The following is a 19,551-nucleotide window of genomic DNA, read 5'->3' as shown; positions in this document are numbered from 1 at the left end:
CCCGCTTAGCTGCGATAAGACCAAGGATGACGTGCAGATAACGTTGAGCTGCCCCGTCCCCTGAGCCACAAGCAGAGCAGAGGGGCCTCAGCAGCCCTGCCGCCCGCCTGCCCGCCGCTTTAAGCCGGGAAGCGGCAGCACCTGCTAATGCAAGTGTTTAATATTTGATGGGCTGGGATAAAGCAGGATCACCTTCGAATTGAATTGAGTGTCAGCCGAGAATCTATTACTGAAATTCGGGTGTGATTTGACAGCAAAGTAGACGATGTTATTCTTCACTAGTTACTGCAATCTTCTCCCCGACATCACTTAAATATTTTTTTCTTTGCTTGAGTAAACACACATTATCCTTCTTTTTTCCCCTTCCTTCCCTTTTTCCTTTTTAGAGGGGAAAAAAACCCATCCAGCTCGCCTTCTCTAGGCTGATAGAGTAGATTGTTATTTCTTTATTTGTCCTATTAAATGGAATTTCTGATCGTTTAATCCGGCCTTTGTAAGTGATTTTAAAGTACTTGAAAGCCGGCCTGCCACTGCTCTCTGGCCCACTGCGCTCCAGCCCTGGCCCTGACCACGCTCAACAGCTTCTCCAGCTGTGCACCACCCACTGGCACCCACTGGCTGCTTTCCCTCGATGCCTGCGTTCCCCGGACTCTGCCCTGGCTCAAAGCCAGCGTCCTCTTCCCTGTCCTTGAGCCTCCCACTTAGCCCTGGATTTGTGGGTGCAGCTGCGACCCGGGGAAGGGTGGGAGGGTTGGCTGGGAAGTTGGGCTATGGCTGGTACCTCTGTGGTCAAGGAAAATGGCCTTGGAGGGTGCTGAGGTTGAAATGCACTGGCACCTAGCCTTTCAGTGCTCGAGAGGCTGAGGCTTAGTTCCTGCAGGTGGGCATGAAAGGCACTAACCCTCTGCCCAGCTCCTTGGCCCTGGCACAGACTCGGTGTCCAGCCTTGTGTTGTATTCCTGAACCTGTGCTGGGTGCACTCCCCTATGAAGGAGTCTGGAGTCGGGTGGGGACCTCCTAGGCCCAGTGATGGGTGGGGGCACTGCAGTGCCTGTCTGACCATGGCTGCAGTCACTTTGGTTTCATCAGTGGACTCACCGTCCAACTTCTGGGGACTCACTCAAGCTTTATTCTCATTGACCACTGTTCCAAACACTTCCTGCCACTGGGAGAAGGGCAGCCTGGTGCTTGGGGATTTCTGAAGTGAGGAGATGGGTAATGTTTGAAGGGTCAGCTAGCTACACAAGCCCACTGGTAGAGAAGCCTAGAACTTTGCTAGCAGGCTGAGTAAGAATTAAGTCCCCCTCGGGCCACTTAATAGTGCTATACACCTCATACATCCTTTTTTCCTGGGCCTCTGTTTCCTTATCTGTGACAGGTCATCATGCCTGTAAGGGACTGTAAGAGAAGGTGCCATCCCTGTCTTGCCATGTGCCCCCCCTGCCCTGTGGAGGTTGGTGGCGGCCAGGTGGCATGAATAGGGGATGGAGGGGGGCAATGAAGTGCTGGGGGCCTGAGCAGATCGATGCCCCCAGTACTTCCTTCTTCCCCAATCCCAGGAAAACAATTAAGTACAGATCGATGGGTGGCCGCTTTGAATATGCATAAGTGAGCACTTGACCTTCAGCAGAGATCTGCTTCTCCCTAACACACACACACACACACACACACACACACACACACACACACACACACACACACACTTCATGTGCTCCCCTCATAGCTGTTTAAGTCAACCAGGTGACCTTACTCCTCCTCAGCTGAGCTCCCACATGGCACTCAGCCTTCTATATAGCCTCACCTGTCTCTGGGTCAAAAGCAGCTTGGCCATGGGCAGGTGATTGGCCCCTTCTCGCTTTGGTTTTTCTGTGTGCAGTGAAGTTTGAATATATTGGTCTTTGAGTCTTTCCTGTCACTAGTGTCTGTGGTCAGCAATACTGTGGGGAGGAGGCCCCACAGAATGCTGGGGACTCTGGAGAGGAGTGCTTGGTGAAGAGGGTGCCCAGTGAGAAGAGGGGTCCTGACAAGGAGAGTCTTAGTAAATGGGAGCTCTCTAGAAAAGCTAGTGATGGGGCACCCAGTGAGGACTGGAGGCCATGGCTGGGGAGATACCCAGAAGAAAGGGCATCTGGAGGAAGACAGTGGAAAGGGGACCCAGCGAGGGGACTCTCAGGAAGTGTCATGATGAGAGTAGGCACTTGGGGGGAAGATTTGGTGGGGGGAGGGTGAGCAATGGGGTCGGCTCAGGGGTTAGGGCCTCTGTTAACCTCTCTCGCCTCCTGTCTTCCAGGCTTACAGCTTCGCCATGGGCTGCTGGCCCAAGAATGGACTTCTAGACATGAACAAGGGCCTCAGCCTGCAACACATAGGCCGGCCCCACAGCGGCATTGGTCAGTCCCTCCACTGTCCCCCTGGCAGCTTGGTCCGGTCCCTGCCCGCATGCCTCATTCCCTTGGCACACGGAGGAGTTCTGTGGCTCCTGTAATGCTCTAACAGGGTGCTCTCCATATCTGGGGGGAGCAGGAAAAGAGGGTGGAGTGAGGAGAGAGTGGAACCAGACCATTGGAAAGAATCTCTCAAAACAATAGGAGGAGTCTGGGGTCTGAGCTTTGGGTGGGTCACAGGTGACTCTGGATTCAAGCCAAGGTATCTCCGCCCCTGACTGCATCTCTGGTGGGTGATGTCCTCAGACGGGTGGGCACATGTCAGCTTACCCACCCCCCGTGGAGCTGGAAGAGGCTGTTTAATATTGTTTCAAGTCTCTGGCCACTAAACTGGGCGATCAATGGGAGTTAAGGAGATGAATTATTTAAACCTCACCAGCTTTTAATTAGTCGGGGTCCTTCTGACCGATGGCTCCGTCCACAAGGTATTGACTCCCCCGCAGGAGCAGCAGCCTCCATTGAACGATGCCTGGGTTGGGAGGGGCCACTCGGGGTACCTGGTGGGGGCATACCCTCAAGGGGATTCCTGCTTGGGAGGGGACTGAAGTGGCTGTGGTTCTAGGCAGTTGGAGGCTCTGCTAGCATCTGATCTATCAGTAGGATGCGTGTCTGTGTGTGTGTATGTGCATACGCACGTGCGCGTGTGTGTGACACTTTCAGCTGCATGTCTCTGTGTGTCCATCTGAAAGTATTTGTGTCCATGTATGTGTATATCTGAGGGATGCATATGTGTATAGCAATATACCTATATACATTTTTCTACGGGCATGTATCTATATATGGAAGCAGCCATCAGCCTGTGTGTGTGTGTATCCATCAGAAAGTAAGTCTGTTCATTTTTGTGTATCTTATTGTGTTTGCATGCAAATGCTTTTTAAGCAGGGTACCTGGCAGGCATAGGCTTTGTTCCAAGTTGGGAGAACTGAGGGTATTCCTGAGTGGTGCTGAGACATTATCATGATGTGTGTACCTTTGGGAAGGTTTGGGTGTAGCGGGGGAGTAGAATAGCAAGATAACCGAAAGGACCCAGTTGCCTGCTACAGACAAGCCCCTCATCCTTTTCACAGACATCACTGGTGCCTGATGGGTACTAGACATGCTGAATGGAAGTTCCTGTCCTCAGGGAGCTCACATCCTGGGAGGAGATAGAGACTGAACTGGGCAGTTGCTACCAGGACACTAAGGGCTATGATAGAAACACCTGGGCTGCCCTAAGGGCGGTTTCCCCTATCCTCACTTGCCAAGGTAGCTTCTAGTCCTTCGTTTACATTTCACTGATTTCTGGGATGCCCTGTATCATTCTTGTTAGGGGGGAAGAGGAAGCCGTCAGTGGGCCTGGGGAATTGGGGGTAACCCACATCAACTGCTGTTCTCTCCCATAGTAGCTATTCCGGACCACCAGAGGAGACCACAAACCTAGGAAGATGACATGCCTGGGAGGTCAGCAGGAAGTTTCCCAGAGAGGAGGACACTTAAGTCAGGAAATCCTTGAAGAATAAATAGTTTACTAGGCAGAAAAATGAGGGAAGGGTTTTTTACTCAGTTGGAACTGTGTGTATAAAGCCCAAGGGCATGAGGGGGAAGCCTGGCATGTTCAGAGTACATGGTCGGACATCTCAAAGTAGTTTCCAGTGACTGGTGTGAAACTGCTTCAGGTTAGGGAATAATTAATGGGGGGCGGGCAGGGTACATGGGCTTTGAATGCCAGGTTAAAGGGGGTGGATTTCTCATGAGATTTTGATGAGATGGAAGAAGTTTATGAGTTAAGAGAATGGCATGATCGGGGTTCTGATTCAGAATCAACTGAGGCAGTTTGTGCTATACAGACTAGTTCTCAGTAGATCCCCTAAATGCAGTAGGATGTGTGGATGAGTGAACGATTGAGTGAGTAGATGAGTAAATGAGTGACGGGAAATGGAGGGACCAGAGAATGAGGATTAGTGAGAGGCCTTTCATTGGCCCAAGGGAGGAACTCAGTAGCCAGTCTTGCAAGTAGGCAGGACCAGTGGGACTGGGTTAACTCACCGTGCATAGCCTTGAACTGGGTTCTGTGTATCTGTCTAGGGTATATTTGTGAGAAGAAGGGCTTCCTTGTTCCTACTTTTTGCTGCTTCCTGGGATTCAGTGATGCTCCTCTTGTCTGTTCACACACATTGATTCTAGGAGTCCTGAGGTGTTCCCTCCTTTGTTGAGGAAGGGAACAGCCCAAGGCTATATATGACAGAGTAAGGGCTCTGGAGCCAGAATAAGGTCTAGCTGTACTCCCCAGAGTCCTGTGACCTCAGACAAGAGATAGTGCTACTGCCACTCAGAGCTGTTGGGAAGATTTAGTGAAGTCAGCTGTGTAAAGGGCTCGCGCAATGCCTGGCACACAGTGGGTGCTCAGGGAGCGCCCTCTTCCCTGTCGCCCTGCCCATACCAGAGCCTCCCTAGGCCACTAGTGGTTCCTGGCACTTGGTTTTTGTATGTTTGAATGAAGAGGGCTGCTCTGCTCTGAGGTGTGGGTGAAGGTGCTTGGAAGGGAGGGAGGATGCAGGGCATTAATTGGGCTGGGAGAGGCGGGGAGGGGAGGTGTGGGTTTTGAGCAGTGAGGTTAATGGCCCTCGCGCCAAAGAGACAGCTTTAATGAGCTTCAGCTGGCGGTGCCCCGAGTTACTGTGCGTGCTAAAAGGGTCGCGCTGTAAGAGTTTGATGTGGACTATTTCCCAGCCCTGGGGTCAGGGGTCAGCTCCTGTCACTGGCCACTCAGGCTGGTCCTCAGTGACATGGTGCTAATTAACTGTGTGAGGAGCTGCCAGCCTGGAGTGGGGAGTGGTATGTATATTGATTGGGGGTGGGGGGGTTGAGGCGGCATTGGTGATGATGGGCAAGGGTTCTGCAGATCCCACAGCTTAGCCATCTCCAGGATCTACTTGGTTCTCCCACAATGCCACAGCTTGGCGGTGGCTCAGTGTGCAAATCACATGACCCTAGGTCCTAGAGGGAGCTCCTGAGCCTCTTTCTAAGGTATGTGTGGCGGGAGGAACATACGGGGCCTACTTGACAGGGACTACTGCTGAGCATTGGATAATGGAGGTTCTGAGAGAGCAAGGGAGCAGGCATCCTGGAGGGGTGGGCCGACGGAGGGGAAGGGCTGGGACATCCAGCTGTAGATGGGGAGAAGGCCACTAGGGTGGATGTGGGTAGCCGAGCTGTTCGAGGGGGAGCATGAGAATGATCAGGCAGAGGAGTGACCTGGTCAAAGTTGGGCTTCAGTCAGAGCAGCCTGAGAGTGTGTACAGGGAGGACTAGTGAGGAGAAATTGCAGAAGAGGAGGTACAGTGAGGTACATGGAGGTGATGGTTAATTCTGAGCTGGCGGTGGCTATGAGAATGGAGTGGGGACCAGATCAGTGAATGTTTACCTTGCACTTACTGTGTGTCAGAGGCTGTGAAAGGTGTTAGAAATGTATTGATAAAGATGACAGACACAGTGCCCTGCCCCCACAGAGATCACAGGCACAGCCTTCAGGATGGGGTGGTGGCTTGCCCTGGGGACTGAGAGCAAGGTAGGGCCCAGAGGTGGAGGCAGTGAAGTTCTGAGAGGAAGCGGGATATGGGGCTGTCAGCATGGTCTCTCAGTCAAGGGAGGGACACCTCTTCCTGGAGGAGTGGATTTGGCCTTGTGAGCCTGGTGGACAGGGTGATACTGGAGTGGGTCGTGGGTGAGGAGGGACTGCTGACGGCCATGGCTGTTCTGTGGGCTCTGTCAACTTCCTTGGCTTGAGCCAAAGTCCCTAGGCTGGGCAGCCTCCACCAAGGACTGCCCGAGTGTTACGTGGTCCTCCTTTCGTTTCAGCCAAGGGTCAGTAAGACACTCACATTATTTGGGGGCACCTTATATTAGCTAATGTAATTTTCACACCAGTCTTATGAAGGCAGGCATTTTCATTCCCATTTTATAGGTTACGAAACAGAGGCTTCATTAGTAAGCAGCATGCCTGAGGTCACACAGCCAATTGAATCGAAGAGTCAGGATTTAAACCCAGGCCCATCTGAATGCAAAGCCTGTGTTCTCACCACTGTGCTGAACTGGAAGTACCTTTTTGTTGTTGAGCTTTGTGTTGCCCACAAAGATGATAAAGAAGAAAATAAGCTTACTTCCCTCATTTCCTTCAGTTTCATGTGAAACATTTAGGCCTTCACAAAGTTCCAGTAGCAGCCACAGGAAGGAAAGAAAGGAGGCATTGCCACGTCTTCACTGCTGCTACGGTTGTGCCCAGAGCCAGGGCCCTGCAGCCATTGGCTTCAGACCTCCTCCTTACCCCAGCAGCTCTTATGTTGTGATTTGGGTTTGCTCTCCACCTCTTGGCTCAGGAAAATCTGCCCATCGTCCAGGGGCCACCTCCTCTGGGAATCTTGCCTGGCCCTCCCAGTGTGGGTGTACAGAATACGCCCTTAGGCTCCGGTTATAATTTGTTTGGTAATGATCAGGCCCCACATACTTGACCTCTCCAAGGGCAAGACCCAGGCCTCCTTTGCATCTTTCTTTTTGGAAATCTGCACAAGAAATGTCAGTAAAATCTCACTTGTTATTGAGACATGGAGACCCCATAGACTGCTGATTCCAGCTGGCTGGGAGAATAACTAGAACCTTTCCTGACTCCCGGCTGGGTGGTCCTGCCCCAGTTGTTGAGCCCCTCTGCTCAGGGACTGAGAAGAGTCCCTCTGAAGCTCATGGTAAAGAAGGATGGCCAGACACCAAGTGGATTCTCTCAGGAACTTGTTGCCCAGTTCAGTTTGGCAAGAGAGCTGGGCTAGCAGGTGGCAGGGTGGGGTCTGGCCCCAGAAGGGCAGTACTGGCCTTCAGTCTCCCCTGAAGGAATGGGGCTCCTATCAAGAGTCCAGTCAGAGCGCATTAGCTCTGTGACATGGATCTCATTAGCGCCCGTGAGAGGTGTCACTGCGGGAGAATTGTCGGCTCGGGGAGATGCTTGTACCAAAAGGAAGAAAGGACAGTGACAGCCTTTTCTCTGCCGCCTCTGCTGCCAGCTCCCTGGGCCGCCCGCCCTCCTCCTCCTCATGGGGGTGTGGGGGTGCTAGCTAATGAGCTCGTCTACAGTACAGCTTTGCCTTCCCCTCCTTGAAGTTCTCTTGGTCCCTCTGAAGACCTCAGGCCCAGGATTAGCACACACCAAACAGCAGCCCGCTCTTGCCCAGCAGGGAGTTCCTTCTGATCACCTGCTTCTGCTACCATGGCAAGGGAAAGGAGGTGGGGCCAAGACAGCCACTGTGGCCAGGGGGCGGCGGCTTTCACCTCTGGAAGGCTCACGCCCACTGCCTCTCTCGATTGCATGACCATGTCCACTTCTCTGCAGTGGGCTCTTTCTTTCCAGTTCCCATCTTCTCTGCCCCTCTCCTTTCCCCGTGACATCTCCCATCCTGGCAGGGTCCTCATTTCCGTGATGAACCCTTCTCCCAAGGTAGGGAAGAATGTGGGGACTCTGGCCCGGGGTTCAGCAGGGTGTGGCATTTGGATGTGATCTGATATAAGACTTTTTGGCTCAGCTAGGACTTCTGAATTAGCAAGAGTCCAGTGTCTGGGTTTCAGATGACCTGAAGGTGGTGAAGTAGACCTGATAATCCTCCCCTTAGCTGTGCTAAAGAGGCAGAGAGGTACCTCCCCACCTTCTCCCTGCTTCAGCCATCTTTCAGGGCTCGGAGGGGAGGAGTCCTCACAGGTGTCTTAGGGGGAGGGGGAGGGGGAGGGGCAGAGACAGCTGGAGTGCGTTCTTCCCCAGCATTGACCCCCACTCCTGTCTGTTCTTTGTGGTATATCCCAGAGAAAGTAAGGGGGATAGATAGCCATGAGAAGAGAGAACTGTCCAGGCACCCACAGTGTCCACTGGCCTGCTCAGACAGTGCTCAGAGCGAGGGGCGTACACCTTCCTCCCTGAACTGGCACCCTTGGAGCCCCAGGGACATCTGAAGAATTGATCCTTGCCAGAGATCATGCTCCAGTCTTCAGTTGCAACCACAGATAGAAAATGGATAGACATACAGACGAGTGGACTGACAGATGAGGACGGTTCTGGTGTATGTATGTATGTGTTCTGTGTGTATGATGCACTGGGAAGTACAATCTTTGTTTCCTACCTTCCTAGCCCTGGGCCCCAGCCGGGCCTCCTCTTGTCTCTCCGTATCTCCTGTCAAACCATCGCAGACGTAAATGACAAAGAAATCAGAAAGACAGATCAATGCCGGCCAAATTAGCACTTGCAGATAGACTGTGCGGGGATGTCAGCGCCCTGACCCCTGGTGATCTTGCAGCCTCCACTGCTGATATTATGCAAATTGCATCCATCTGGCAGGACCCGCGTGCTTGCTGCTCCTACTCAGAGGAGTAATGGGCTGGGGGTGGGCGGGAGTATTGGAGCAAGAGCCGGTGGAGTGAGTGTGTGCGTGTGTGTGCATGTGTGAGCATGTACTTGAGTGTATGTGAGGGCGTGCGGTGCCCACCAAGCACTGGGCGGTGATGGAGTGATTGACAGGGCAGATAAGGGGCTGCATTGGATTCCTTTGGGCTGGGGGATTAGGAGCGGCCACAGATGGGAGATAACCGTACTTCATTTCAGTTTATTTTCCTCCTTATCCCCTCTCCCCACCTTCACTCCCCGAAAAACACAATCTCTCTAGTTTGCGTTTTCATCAATATTTGCAAGTCATTACCACTGGTTTAAGGTGAGAGACAATGTCAGGGCCCCGACCAGGCCAGCCCTTCCCCCAATCCTGTACAGGCCTGGTACCCTGAGAGTGAATTCCTAGAGCAGCCCAGACAGCCTGCACCCCAGTGGTGTTCACTCCCTCCTCCCTTGCACACAGTACTCAGGGGGCTAGTCATACCTTATAACCTGCCCTACTCACCCACCTCATCTGACCTAATGGCCCCTGACAAAGCTTAAGCTGGGCCCCTGCCCCTCCCACCTGTCGCTGCTTCGTGCCAACCCTGCCTCCACGTGTAGGCTCCAGCATAAGTGCTTCTGCCCCTGGTAATAGCTGTGCCTCTGGGAGCTATTATTCCTCTTCTTCATGACTCTGGACCCTTCCCCACAGCTCTTCCAGTCCTTGACACGATTGAGCAGGGCCAAGACCCCGGCTAGGCAAAGCGGGGGCCTGTGGCCTATGGAGAGGGGGATTTGTTTGGTCTGCTCTGAATTCCCATCTACACCAGTCTCCTTCCATAACATTTGCTTAGTGTCAGATACAGTACAGAGGACTTTTTATGTGTTTTCTCCTTGAACTCCCAAATCTCATGGGGCAGAGGCTGTCACCTCTGCTGTATGTGAGAAAACTGGGGCTCAGGAAGGTTGTCATTCACCCAAGGCTGCAGAGCAAGGAAGTAGGAGAGCCAGAATTTAGACGCATCTGTCTAGGGTCAGAGCTCTTAATCAGCAAGCTCCGCTGCCTCACTGCTGTGCCACCAGCCCCACATGCTCACACATCACGCCTGGGTCCGTTTAAAGCAGCCATCCTTGTACAATAGGCAGACAAGTTCCTTCAGCTTGTAGCCTCTGATCACAAACCCTGACCCAGACCAGAGTCTCTGCCCGGCTGAACCGGACTGAAGCAAGGGACAGGATTCAAACATATCCCGCCCTCAGGAGCTGTGTGTCTGAGACAGTTGGGCTGTGGCAAGAAGGACACACAGAGGACAGAATGCACCCAGCAGCTGAGCCTGCCCAGGGCTGTGTCACAGCACGTGGCATCCAGACATCTGTAGCTCAGGGAGAGGGGCTCAGCAGCTCAGGCCAGCCAGCTGTGGTAGCTGAGGATATAGTTGTCCCAGGGGCTCCTCCAAAACTGGGTCCCAGCTGTACCCACCCACCAAGCAGCGTTGGGAGCTTGGAGTGTTGGGGACATGTCCGGGGACACGTGTGCAAGGGGAGCTTGTCCTAATGAGGAGAACATGGCTGCTAGTTAGGCGAGGGGCGGGCGGGGAGCCGCAGAGCTGATTGAAGGCAGGGGCAGGGGTCAGACAATTAGGCCCAGATCCGGCTGTTTGATGTGAGTTCTGAGGCCTCAAAGCCTCCCTTCAGCCCGCTCCCTCTACTCCCTCCTCTCCCTCCTCTTTCCTTTCTTCTTCTGCCCAAAGGCAGGAAGGATGGAAACGCTTACTCTCACTGTTACTATTATTAAACTCTGTGGCAGGCCAGCCAGACCCCAGGACTCCTACCCACAGGGGGCACCCCAGGCCCCCCTGAGGCTTCTTGGACTCCAGGGGGCATCTGGCCAGAAGCCAAGGCCAGCCCGAGGGCGGGGACAAGCTCAGACCCAGGGCAAGGTAACCCTGCTGCCTCTCTTGCTTCTGAGGCAGGAGTGAATGGGACTGCCCAGTGGGGATTTGGGCCCAGGGCTGCCAGGGCCACATTTCAGGCCTGCTTTGACCATTGCTTCCTGCAGCCACCTAGTTCTTTTCTGTCCTTGTGTTGAAGGGTGAGGGTCTGGTTCATTCATGCTCATACGCCGTCACATACATAGCTGTGTGCAGCAGTCGCACCAAAACCTCGCCCCACGAGGTAGATGTGCACGTAGAGCCCAGCAGTACTGTCACGCTCACACACCAAAGCAGAGTGTCCGTCCTACCCCCACTCCAGATGTCATAGCCCATATACAGGGTTCCTACTCCAGTCACACCCGCATGGGCTTGTGCAAAAGCCCTGACTGTCCCCTAGGCAATCTGATTGTCCTCTGGGAGCTAAGCCCCTCCCCCAGAATAGCTAGGAACTGCAGTTGGATCTTGTGTCCAGGATGGGTGAGGACCTGGCCCTGCCAGTCCCCCATCCTAGGAAATATGCCTAGCAAGCTGGTACTGACCAGAGAGTGGAAAGAAGCCAGATTGGGGGCGGGGAGCTGGGGAGGGGGGTGCAATGGGGAGAGGGAGGGTGGGAGCAGAGATAAATGTTAGCTCATTTCTTCCGTAATTAGTTACTCCCTCATCCCCGCGTTGTAATTGTGAACAAGCTGTAATGTTTAATTAGTCTGTAAATGAAACCCCAATTTCATAATGGCCTGGCTGACAGGGCTAAGTGAGCAGGGGAGGAAGGGAGGGGAGGTAATAGGAAGGGCCTGCAGAGGGGAGGGGAGGCTTGTGGGATCACTCCCTCTTCTCTTCAACCCAGCCTGGCCTCTGGTGGGGTAGGCTGTGTGACTGGGTCCAGTACCTGCACTCAGTCTTTAGCCTCCACTGGCCCTTCTTACCAGAGAAAGGAGAGGGAAGGGGAGGTTCCTGGCATCCTAATCCCACCCTCCCTGCCTGCCCATCAACTCTCTGGTTGAGATACCACAATCACAGCCCAACCTAGATGAAGGAGCTGACTCCGGGGCCCAGGTTTGTGACCCCAGCAAGGAGGATGCTTCCTCCCTAGGTCCAGCCTTTCTGCTCCCCAAATCATCCTGCTGAGAGTCCTTTGCTTAGCACCTGGACCTCAGGATCTGGTCCTACACCTAAAGGAGCCAGTGATTGGCACAAAATAGGCCCCTCCCTCTCTGGTCCCGCTGCTAGCAGAATCTAGCATCCATGCTGTGCCGGCACCCGGGCCAGGCCTTATCTCAGTAGGTATCACGGCAGACTGTGAGAAACAGGAGCTGCCGCAGGGGGGAGCCCGCGGCCCCGCTGCTGCCTCATCGGTCTCTTCTCGTCTCCCCCACAGCATCCTCACTGCCGCACGCACCCCACCCTGCCTGCCGCAGCCATAAATCTCAATTTACGAGGGTGGCTCTGGTGGGGGAGGGAGGTAGCGCCGCTAATGACAGCTCCTCAGCCGGATTTTTCATGTTGCACAGTCATAAATTTTTAAGAACAGCATGGGCAGCACGTTAGCGAGTTATCAAGGCCGCCTCCGTGCTGGCTGCCTAGCTCCAAGACAGCAGAGTCTAGGTAGGGCAGAGGAGGCATTTGGGACAGAGGAGGCTAGGGCCTGGCAGCCAGACTGTGTGGAGGCAAGGGTAAGGCCGGGCCAAGCAGGCAGCTAGCGTGAGCCTTCAAACAGGGTGGGGAGTGCCGCCAGAGCAGCCAGGAGCCAAGGACAGGTACAGAGGTAGGATCACATGTGGGGCACATAGACCATGGTGCTGGGAGCTGCTGATGGATGCCTCTGCTCCAGGACTTGACACCATGATGTACAGGGAGCCTGAAGACATATGGATTTTCAAAGTGGCCACTTTGAATAGAATTACAAACCCTGACTGTGTGCACAATGAGGCCTCTGCCCTGGCAGAGCTGCACTTGGTTCATAAGCCAGGTGCCTTTTAGGATCGTTCTTGGGAGCCTCTTAGGATCTTTCCAGGAGTCACCAAGGGACCTCCCTGGGGAAAAACGCACAGAGGGGTCAGGTCTATGGACATGCTAGAGCCAGGGGCCTGGAGCCAGGCTCACCTCATTCTGGTTAAGGCTCATCACTTCCACGTGTGGCGTCCTGGGTAAGTCATTCACCATCCTGGGCCTCAGGTTCTTTTTAAAGTGGGGTCCGTAATGGCTCCCACCCTTCTAGGCTTACTCCAGGGGTTTGAAAGTGCTATAAAACCCTGAGTACAAGTTAGATCAGCTGCCTGTTTTATCTCTGGGAGAGTTTTGAGGGAGTGTATGGGGAAAGGGTATCTACTGGGACATTTATATTTATTGCGCAGTCATTCATTTGGAAGGTGTATGTCTGCTGAGGTCTTTGGGTTCCCAGTCCAGTACTGGATTTTCAGGGGTGAGGGAAGCCCCCTCCTGGGAGGTGGTGTGGTCCCAGTCCCTGTATCTGATCTCCCTGCGGGGGTGATGGGCCAGACCCAATGCTGTCTTGCAGTGAGCACACCTGAGCCTCTGGGTGCTGAGAGGCTTACACAGGCCCCTCCCAAGCCTAAAGCCAAATGATCGCCTGAGTTTTTTGTCTGTGCGGTTGAGGGTTAATGATCTGGATTATATCTCAGAAGCCACAAGCACAAGGTCAAGAAACTGGATAGTGCTCAAGTCAGCAGAGGTAGTGTGAGGGTGTGTTTGTATTGGGGCGTTCAGGATGACTCTGTGGTGATCCACCAGGACAGGTGCTGGTTGTTTAGGGAGAAGAGTATCCCCGGGTCGGGCCTTGTTGGCATAGGGGCAGTCCCCTGCCCCTTCTCAAGCCACTTTCCTCATGTTCCCTGCCCTCTAGCACAATGCCCATCTTCATTTCCTGAAATCTGCCATGCCTTCTCCAAGCTTAGGGCTTTCCCATGTGGCTTCCCCTCCCCCCCTTGGGAGTCCCCATTCCCACCCCTTGGCCTAATTAATTAATACCTGCTTATCCTTAAGAGCACAGCTCAAATTTTGCATCCTCAGGAAAGCCTTCCCTGACCCCCTGTGCACCCCTTCATAGTGCCCTGCCTGCCCTTTGGAAACTCTGTCATAGTCTTAATTAAGAACTGAGTTGCCTAATGCCTCCCCCACCCCTCAACAGATTATAAGTCTCCTGAAGGCAGGAACTTCTGTCTGTTTTATCTTGTATCCCCAAAGCACAACATAGTATCTTACTCGTTTAGAGAGATAGTAAATAAAATGTATTGTTTTAAATTGAATTAAATTGAGTTGAGATGGCCCTGGCCTACCCTTGGGTGCCAGGCCAAGAGGAGGCAGATAGGGAAGTGCCTGGAGCCAAGGTGGTTCCCATTAGTCCTCATGATTAATTCACAGCCATACTGTGATGGAGTAGGCTTGTCCCCAGTCAGCGCCTCCGCTGGGGCCCACCTGTTAGCGACAAACAAACAAAGGGGATAAATAATGCATTGGGAGCTGAGCCAGGCAAGGCGGCGGTATTGAAATTAATAGGGATTAGCTGAGCAGCTTGAGGATGAAATATTTACCAGGTGAGACTGGGCTTAGGGAGGGCAGCCCCCGCCGAGTCCCCAGGCACAGCCAGGCCCTTCTTCAAAGCATCATTGTGTAGGACTAGGGAGCCCCAACACCAGTACTACCACCCCCAGCTGCCTCAGTTTGCAGGACAGGCTGGCTAGACTGCTGAGAGCTCAGGTCCCAGCCAGCCTCCTGGCACAGTAGGTTTTAGGGAAACCAAGATACTAGGAAGGGGTGAGTGGAGGTGAGGAAGGGCCTGGAGCTCCCAGCACTATAAAAGCTGGGGGACAAGGACCATGACTGATTTTCAGGGCCTTGGCATTTCTAGGCTTCTGGTGGCAAATGTCAGGGCAGCAGTAAGTTCACCTGTATTCTTGTCTACCCCACCCTTCCCTTTCTTTTCCTTCCGTTGTTCTACTTAATACATATTGACTGGGGGCCTCTGACATTAGTATTCTGAAGGGGTTTGTAGTCTAGCCGGGGTGACAGAGGCAATCACAGTGGTGGAACACTTAGAAGAGGTCCCTAACACAAACATGGAGGCCCAGATAAGGCACCCCAGGAAGTAATAGCAAGCCCAGGTCCTGAGGAATGAGGGAGAGCACCAGCTCAGAAGTGGGGGAGAAGTTCCAGGCAGACGGAGGAGCATTTGAAAAAGTTGAGAGGTGAGAGAGCCTAACCAGCTCCCTGCCTAACAGGAGGGTAGGACAAATGGGGCCCAAGAGGGGAAGCTGGACAGACCCCTGGGACACTGTCCTGAGAGCAGTGAGGCACATTGGAGGAAGAGGTGGTTGTTTGTTGTTTGAAGTATTAACTCTTAAACTTTTTATCTTGAACTAATTTTACATTTACAGAAAAGTTTCTGTATATCTATTACCAGCTTTCCTTAGTGTTAACATTTTACATAATCACAGTGCAATTATCAGCACTAGGAAATTAACACTGGTGTTATACTATTAGCTAAACCAAAGGCCTTATTGAGTTTCACGAGTGCTACCGCTAATGTCCATCCAGGATCATTGAAGTGTTTTAAGACAAGGAGTGAGATGCCAGATGTGTGGATTAATGGGCACCATGGAGGAGATTGGCAGGGACACCGCTCTCACCTGCTTGAGAGATGGTGGCATCCTGGACTGGAATGGTAGTTGTGGGAATGTAGGTTTAGAAATTATTGGAAAGTATGTGGTAATTAAAATCTCAAGCGGTGGATAAGGTTGCCCACAGAGAGAGTAGAGAATGCGAAGGGAAGAGGACCATTAACAGCTCTGAGCAGCACCCACACCCTAGGGGCCATCAGAAGCAAGGGGCATTTGCAAAAAGGAGCTGGGGGTGGGGTGGGGAGCTGGAGGGGGCTTTGGATAGAGAACATGGTGTCCCTGAAGCCAAGGGAAGAATGTTTCAAGGCATGAGTAGATCCACTGGGTCCGTGGAAACCTGAGAAACTTCCATTGGACTTCACCCCTGTGAGGTCGTTGGAATCATTAGAGAAAGCATTTGGTGGTGATGGTGAAGGGAATCAGATTGCTGGGTGGGAGATGAGAAAACGAGGCCGTGAGTGTTAACAAATCTGAAGTTTGGCTCTGAAAAGAAGGACAGGTTGGGTACTAGCCCCGTGGAAAAGGGGGTAAAGGGGAGGTTGGTTTTTAAAATAGAGATTTAATTTACTTACGTGCTAATGTAAAAGAACCAATGCAGAAGAAACAATTTGAAGCTATATCAGCAAGAAAGGGGGTTGGTTACTTACAATGTAAGGCCCCCGAAAAGGCAGTAAAAACCCAGGTGAAGCAGAAGGATGAGCTTCAGAAGTGACATTAGGATGAGTCTTCTCGTACCGGGAGGAGGAGAGAGGACCGGCCATGTGTTCTGACAGCTGCCGGAGAGGGGCTTCTGCGTCGCCTATGACATAGGAGATGAGTGTGTAGGAGAGGGGGCCAGGGATGATATCGGGGGTAGGGGATTTCAGATTGTGGGAGGTAAAGAAAATCTGAAACTGTCACTAGGGAAAAGGGGAGAGTGCTCACACTGACCAGATTGGCAGGGCAGTTTTCTACACCCAGTTGAGGTTGATGACTGTGATTTTATGAGTGACATGAATCTACATGGTCGTGGTTTTCTCTAATCACATTCAACCCAGATGCAGACATAGAGAAGGCAGAGCTTGGGCTTTTCCGTACAAGTATGATGGAAGGAAAAGGGAGAAAGAGAATTAAGAATATTGGCAGGAGAGAATTGAAATGATAGACCATGGAATCCAAGCTCCAAAGTGAGGTGGATCATTTAAGTTGCTAGGACAGAAGCACTTAGTACACACCCAAAACCCATTGTCCTTCCTCACTAAATAGAGCCCCTATATAATTAGAGGCAGCCATGTGTGCCCAGTTAAAAGACTAATTTTTTTAGTTTCTCATACAGCTAATTATGGTTATGTCTTTGAGTTCTGTCCAGTGAGATAAAAGAAATTGTTGTGTGGGACCTCCAGGAACAATGACTCAACTAGACAGTACATTATTCTTGCTTTTTCCTTCTTCCTCATTCATAAAATGTGAGTGTGATGGTTGGAGCTCCAGCAGCCATTCTGGACCATGAGATAACTTGGAAATTGGAAACAACATGCTGAGAAGGGCAAGGCAGAAAGAAGAAGCCCAAGTCTCTCTGATGACTTTGTTGAGCTATGGAGCTTAGATTGCAAGCCAACAGTTGTATTTTTTTTTTCCTTCTCTGTTTTCACATGGGTTCCTGTCTAAATGTGACTCTTTTAGCCTTTTTAGTAACATGATCTGTATCCTGATATATAACAGAAAACAATTTTATCAAATGTATAGAGACAATAACAAGGGTTACTGTCTTCCTAGCCTGAAAGAGCAGTCTCTTCCTTGCCCTTTGTCCTACCTCCTCCATCCTATAACGTAAGCCACATTTGCCTTAGAGGATCCATTTGTCGTGTTATTCTTTTTTCGACCTTTATATTCGATATCAGTTAGTGTCCTTTTGGCAACCAGAAGAAAAACACCTAATTTAAAATATTTTAAAGAATAAGAGGATTTATTACCTCACAAAAGTTTGGAGGTAAGGTCATTCTAGGGTTGGTTGATTCAGCATCTCAGCAATGTCATCAAGAACCCAGATTTTTTTTCCGTTTTTTTTTGTTCTTTCATCTTCAGCATGTTCTTTGTAAGCTTACTCCCCTCAAGGCTGGACGAAGGCTTCTGCAGTCCAGACATGAAAATATCCAGCAGAATATAAAGGGCTATTTTCCCCTCTTGCTTCTCTTAAGAGGAAAGAAATTTTCCATGAAGATCTTTTAGCAAACTTACCCTCCTGTCTCAGTAGCCAGAACACATGGCTACCCCTGAATCAGTGACTGGCAAGGGGAATATGGTCATCGCAAATGGCCCAGACCACGGAGCAGTCACCCTGGTCACACGAGGGAGGAGTGGGCTCTGCCAGCCTGGCAAAAGGGGAAGGGCTTTTGGGTAAGTGATCAAAACTGGAAAGGGAAAAGGGTGAAGGCAGCAAGGATAATGCATACGGAAAGAGTAGCGGTGTAAATGGTTTCAAGTTTCCAATGAGATGAAAGAAAAAGTATATTATTGTCAGAAACTAGGCATATTTGAATTTAATATTTCAAAGGAAGAGCAGTTAAAAAGGTTGAGGGTATGACTCTGAAAATGGTAGAATTAAGGTACAATGGGAAAGGTCATTAGTACTGAAGTCAAAGAACCAAGAGACTGGCAGCAGATTTCTCAAAGACAGGATGTAGAGGCTGTGACAGGCAAGTCTCTCAGGAAGGCACTGCCCATGGTCTGGACCGATAGTACTTACTCACAAGGAAGGCTCCAAATAGGCTGCCGGCATATAGGTCTGGGACCACGTCACAGGTGCCTGGGATGGCACAGGCAAGTAGCCTAACCTCTCTCTCTCCATTCTGGAAAGGATCTGCCCTGGTTGGTCAGGCCATTCAGGAGGGGGAAGCCGCTCAAGGACCCCCAGAAGACAGTCCCACAGGAGACTTCTTGGGGACAGGTTAAGGTGACAGTTTGGTTGGGGCAGACGTGGCTGCCAGGTGTGGCAGATGAGGAAATGATACTAGCTGTTCTCTGTAGCCAGCTCTTTCCTTTACCCCTCCCCAGCTAGGTCCCCTTCACATGGCCTTATGGTATCTGGCTATCCTCTGGCACTTCTGCTGTCGCATCCCAGAGCCAGGAGGAGGGTGAGGCTTCTTGGCCCCTCTACCTGGATGGGGCCTTGGCCGGGAATGAGTGGGGGGAGACGGGCACCCGTTGTAATGGCCAGAGCAGCCGCCTTGTTACTACGGCGTATTTCACTTTTAATTCTGACATATAATGTAATGATCTTTTTTAAGGCCCGATGATATTATCTGCCTGACTAGATTATTGAGTCTTCATCATCTCCAGATAAATTTATGGCCAGGACGAGGCTCAGGATTTATCATCAGTCAATAGAGCTCGATACTCTAACAAGGCGTGTAATAAGATATACATATTTAATGATCCAAGGGGAGGAGCGCTAATGGGAGCCCAGAGTGAGTGGTCCACAGGGCTGGGGTTCTGCCCAAGGGCTGCCGTAGCTGTAGGGGCATGGACGTGGTCCTTGCCCTGTGGTCCCCTAGCTCCCACCTTTCTCAGGACTGCCTCAGTCTCCTTGTCAAGACCCTGAGGGAGAGGCAGACAGGGATGGGGAAGCAGTACTAGGAACAGTAGCAAAGCTGGGGCCTAGGCCTCTTCAGCCCAGAGGGTGCATACACCCCACCGGCGAACTCTTCTCCCTGCTTCTGGGCTTCGGAGGGGTTGGGGGGTGCCCTCAGACCTGTACGCCCAGGCCCCTGAGCGTTGGGGCGGGCCCGCAAGGGGAGGGAGTGCCGGGGCCGCGTGCCCAGGCCACTGATGGTGACGGATGGTTTTTCATTACAGCCTCTCAGGTCCTGCCCGCGCCCTGTGTGGAAATTCTATTTATTCCCTAATTTGTAAAAATTCCCTCTTTATCTGATCCCAATCAGGGCGGGGTAATTGGCTCTCTGGGGCAGCGGCTGGGGTCCTTGATGAAGAGCTATGTGGATGTACCGAGCCCGGCCCCCGCCCGGCCCGCCACCCGGGCCCACAATTAATAATGATTTGCAAATGGCAGACAAGCAATAACACAGAAAGATGTGGCGTCCGCGCTGCCTCTTCATTTCCTCCCCTCGCAGATATAAATGGCCACAGAACAAAAACCCAGCACTATAAATTCTGGAATTAGT

At 52.0% G+C, this 19,551-nt stretch overlaps 1 protein-coding gene across 10 annotated transcripts in view; it reads left to right on the top strand.

Moving 5' to 3' along the window:
• ERI3 (ERI1 exoribonuclease family member 3) overlaps positions 1–19,551 on the top strand; it is a 121,433-nt gene that overhangs the window by 94,554 nt on the left and 7,328 nt on the right. For 8 of the 10 annotated variants that reach the window (XM_036232978.1, XM_016123491.2, XM_036232984.1 and 5 more), the window contains one exon: positions 2,291–2,390. The exons of the other annotated variants lie outside the window; for them this stretch is intronic. In XM_036232978.1, the coding sequence (XP_036088871.1) occupies positions 2,291–2,390 (100 nt within the window). Of the gene's footprint in view, positions 1–2,290; positions 2,391–19,551 lie in introns of those variants that run through there. 10 annotated transcript variants of the gene reach the window in all.

Source organism: Rousettus aegyptiacus, unplaced genomic scaffold (assembly GCF_014176215.1).
Source record: "Rousettus aegyptiacus isolate mRouAeg1 unplaced genomic scaffold, mRouAeg1.p scaffold_m13_p_1, whole genome shotgun sequence".
In the NCBI taxonomy this organism is placed as follows: Eukaryota; Metazoa; Chordata; class Mammalia; order Chiroptera; family Pteropodidae; genus Rousettus; species Rousettus aegyptiacus.
Note: the sequence above shows the minus strand (reverse complement) of the source record. Positions and strands in the feature narration are given on the sequence as shown.